Raw genomic sequence first — 4,457 nt, 5'->3', positions numbered from 1 at the left:
TGTGAGCAGCAGCCCAATGAGTAACCACTATGGCACCAGGTGTCTTTTTAGAAACCAGAAATGAGAGTTCAAGGTGGCAGGTCAAATCCACAGAGGCACCTCAGAAGAAAGACCTGGAAATCCAAAGACTCAATCAGTGAAAACCCTATGGGTGCGCAAGCCTACAGTGTGAACAGTAACACCTGTGAGGAATGTAGTCCTCAGAATATTCTACTCTCCGTGACCCAAAGGGCACTCATTTGCCCACATGTTAAATTCGAAATGCAAGGGGAGGGGCAGGGGAGCTGGATGAATGGAAACGGGGCGCCCAGGGTGGACTGGGGAGAGTGCTGACACACCCAGGGGACTGCAGCCAGCGTTAAAGAGTGATTTGTGTATAAACTGCTGAAGGGGAAACCAACTTGTTGTGTAAGCTTTCACTGAACCCACAATAAAACCTCCAAAAAAAGAAAAGAAAACTCCGGGGAGTCCAGTTCTGCTGCCCCGAGTCAGGGCCGACTGGATGGCCACTGCCCCTGGCTGTAGTCCACTAGCCCAGCTGGCATCTGAGACGTGAGAAAAGTGACACCGGATTTTAAAAATGTTTCCACGTTTGACATTTTAATAATTTTGATCAGCTTCAGCTGATACAATCTGACCACGGGCATGATGACTTATTTCCATGGAGGAAACCACGGGGTGGGGTAGCGAATGTTTTAAATTCACCAAAAAACCGTGTTTAATGTGGTCTCATGACGGCAACAGTTTTCTTCTCTCCAGAGAAAAGTTCTTGGGCAAGACCAAGGTGGTTCTTAAATGAAAATCAACAACAACAAAACGATGCAGCTTTTAAAACCAGGAGCTTATGGAACGATGCCAGGTCCCTGAGAAGAAAACAGAGCCTTCATGAAAATACTTTTAGGCGAAAGTACAACCAGCCTCTCCTTCCGCTGCTTTGAGCTGTTTCACAACTACCAGGGAGAGGAGTCGCACAGGCTACGGAGGCACTGCGGGCAGTCGCAGTCTCTCCTCTGGCGCCTTCGCATCTCGCTGCCTTTACTGCGCTGAGACGCTGAGTCCTTCCAGCCGTTCGGTCAGGTGAGGGGGCTCCTCGGATTGGATGGGGCTCTCCAGGTACGCGGTTCCTGCACAGGGTTTCCCCGTCACGGGATCGATGACCTTTCCGACCTTGAAAACAATCTCCGCAAGTTCATGCTTGACGTGCTTCGAGCGTGGCACAGGTAAGGCTCTGAGGAGCACGATATCCCCCACCGTGCACTGCTGAAGGGCATCATGGGCAAAGTAGGTCTTGCGCTTGTTGTAATACTGTGGTGGGAGAAGGAGAGGAGGGCGTCAGAGGCCCCCGCCTGCCATCGGGTCAGGCCGGACCCAGCTGGAAGGAGATTTTGGAGGGGGCATAGCACTTAGGCTTGGACTCCCATCAGGAGTCCTATTCTACCACTGTCTTCTCTCCGTACCAGATGTAAACAGTCCTTCCTTCTGGAGCCTTCTCTCCTGCCCGCATTCGACGTGACTAGGGACAAGTCACTTAGTCACTGAGCCCCGTTTTAGTCCCACCACCCAAATCAGGCTCGAACACCTATAGCTCTAAAGTTATCAAGAGAATGAATTTAGCCATGTGCTTGTCTCAAAAGTATTGTAAACAAGTCCTAAGTGATCACTGGCATCCCCTAGTCCAGTGGTTCTCAACCTTCCTAAAGCTGTGACCCTCATGTTATAGTTCCTCATGTTGTGGTGACCCCCAACCATAAATTATTCGTTGCTACTTCAAACTGCACTTCATAAAATCCATAACTGTATGAATCATAATGTAAATATCTGATATGCAGGATATATATTCATTGTTACAAATTGAACATAATTAAACATAGTTAAAGCATAGTGATTAACCACAAAACAATATGTAATTATATACTGGGAAATATTTATGTGTTTTCCCGTGATCTTAGGCGACCCCTGTGAAAGTCTTTCGAGTCCCAAAGGGGTCGAGACCCACAGGTTGAGAGCCACTGCCCTAGTCCTCTAACCTAGTGGACATACAAGTATGCCCATTTTATAGGTGAAGCAAACAGTCTCAGGAAGGTTTCAGAACGTGCAGTGTCAGAATTCAAACTTAGATCTCCTGACCAGCGATCATGGCTTTCCTCTTCTGCTTTCTCCTTTGGGCTTCCATAACAAGCAACATTTCTATTTACCCCAGAGGGCGACCTGGAACGCAAAGCCATCCTTTGTACATCTAATAAGTCAATGAGCCAAGTTCCTTTTCTCTGATATTTACTATCGCCTCTCAAACTAGACCGTGAGTTCAGGTCCACCATACACCTTGTGCAATAGGCTCCTTGCTGAGTTCCTTTACCTCCAGCCCCACCCCTTCGTCTCTAGGTTGGCTTTGCCTGTGCTTGTAGGATGGCATTCCAACTTGTAAACACCACCCACCAGACACTTCAGAATGCAGCTCTGTTTGTAGCCACCACTCATTCTACAAGGGTGCCTATAAAGTGCTAAGCAGGGCAATCAAGTTTGCTGACTCTCTTGCTGTCACAGCAAAACCCCAACTCAGCTGGTCCTGTGGATAAAATGCTACAACTCTCCTCTAGTTCTCTGAAAGAATTAAGTGCTTTACTGTCTGCTCAAACAGTACTTTGCATAGACAATAAAACCAGGAAAAGTTGGGAGATGGAACCCTTAAATAAAGAAGGAAAACTCAAGTTATTTTCCACTTAAGTGATGTAAAAGTGGCAAGACTGCACTAAGCCAAAGGTGAAAATTTTGCAAGATCCAGGGGAAATGAGACAATGCCATCAAGTTCAGCTTTCCCAAGTTTCACTGTACAATCCAGTAGTCATCAGATTTGAAATGAACCCTGAGGAGATCATAATTAACACACCTAATAACACCTACAAACCAGCACAACCCCAAGGCACAGAACAGATGCTCAATGTTTCATTGTGCTGTTGTTAGTTGTCTTTGAGTCAGTTTGGACTCAGATCGGCCCGACAGACAACAGAAGGAAGCCCCGCCCAGTCCCGTGCCCCTCACAACGGTTCCTACGGTTTGAAAGTTTCATTTACACACTGCGATTGAGCCAATGTCGACTTATAGGGATCCTGAGGGTAGAACTGCCCCTGTGAGTTAAAGACTGTTAACTTTTAAAGGGAGTAGAAAACCCTGTTTTTCTCTCAAGAAGCATTTAGTGGTTTGAATTACTGACTCTGTGTTTAGCAGTCCAAAGGTTAACCACTATCCCACTGGGGCTCCGTGAAAGCTTCATTAGCAATACTAGAATCCTTCACCACGGCATCGTACTGACCCTATAGGAGTTGCAGTTGGCAGTCCAAGGCCGAAAGCACAGGGCCACCAGGACTGCCCTCATTGTGACAGGGAGGTATTTTTCTGCGGGACTGCTTGGCACATGCTGGCGCTTTGTCAGTGCTGCCTGCACCCAGGGCTGCTGCTCACCTTTAATAAATAGGGATCCAGAACCAGCCTGGTCACTCTCACTTTAGCAGTTTTTTGCATTGCTGTCCCAATCACCTTTCCCACGATCCACTTGGCATGGACGGATGAACGAACGACTGACATTATGAGTTCTGACCACCTGGAAGGCAAATTTCAGCATTGAACAATGTGTTGCTTATAACTCACCCAATGGATTCTGTCACTCTCTCACCCATCATCATTTTCAAATGAGTCAATTCTGACTCACAGTCACCCTAAAGGACAGTGTTTTCGAACTGCTGACCTAGTGGCCAGTAGCCCAGCGCAGAACCATTATGCCACTAGAAGAGGCCAAGCTCACAGAAGGGTTCGGTTGGTTCCCCCACTCCTTATAAAACGGGGATAACACCATGGTGGTGCTTTGAGGATTTAACCTACAGGGGCCCTTCTAGGGGGTCCCGAATTTCTTTCATTTGCGCTGGGCTGACTCTACTCCCAGCTTGGATTGCCTGGCGCGCAAGCCCTCGGCGTGGCGGCCAGCGGTCCTCACGACGCACTCAGTTTCTGCCGAACCCGTCCCGCCCAGACAGATTGGGGACAGAAAGCTCCGAGGTTCCGTGAGGCTGGATCCGCTCTGAGGGTTCTCACGAGGCGGAGCCACGGAACCCACCTGCAACAACAGCGGCCCGGAGTGCCCACTAATCTCCCAAGTCCTTGAGTCCGGCGCCACCGTACGGGGAAGGTTCGGTCGCAGCATGATGACATCACTCCGACATCACGCAGCACGCACGCCCCTCCCTCTTCGCGACCGTGTTTCTTATTGGGCGTGGGTTCGCTCAGTTCTGGGCGGGGTAAAGACAGGGCTCCGCCCCCTTAAAGAATCCGCGGACCTTAACCCGCCAAAGTCCTCCAGACCGTTCCTTTTCCCCGCATGTGCTTTGACTGGAGGACTTTCGTATTCGCAATGTGTTTGAAATTCACCCTTATTGTTGCTCATTTTCTTGCCGACTCCTTAGAAT

At 48.9% G+C, this 4,457-nt stretch overlaps 1 protein-coding gene across 1 annotated transcript; it reads right to left on the bottom strand.

The window, feature by feature from the left end:
- Window positions 1-579: 579 nt before the first annotated feature.
- Window positions 580-4,180, bottom strand: MRPS17 (mitochondrial ribosomal protein S17). Its single transcript, XM_004705567.2, has 3 exons — window positions 4,109-4,180; window positions 3,460-3,598; window positions 580-1,305 (listed from the first exon to the last, which is right to left on the bottom strand). Exons 2-3 carry the CDS (start codon window positions 3,580-3,582, stop codon window positions 1,036-1,038), a joined length of 393 nt encoding a protein of 130 aa, XP_004705624.1. The 5' UTR covers window positions 3,583-3,598; window positions 4,109-4,180; the 3' UTR covers window positions 580-1,035.
- Window positions 4,181-4,457: the final 277 nt, after the last annotated feature.

This window comes from Echinops telfairi, unplaced genomic scaffold, assembly GCF_000313985.2.
Source record: "Echinops telfairi isolate 266 unplaced genomic scaffold, ASM31398v2 ScPeMD7_5;HRSCAF=22, whole genome shotgun sequence".
In the NCBI taxonomy this organism is placed as follows: domain Eukaryota; kingdom Metazoa; phylum Chordata; class Mammalia; order Afrosoricida; family Tenrecidae; genus Echinops; species Echinops telfairi.
The sequence above is the reverse complement of the archived record's forward strand: the minus strand, read 5'-3'. Positions and strand labels throughout refer to the sequence as shown.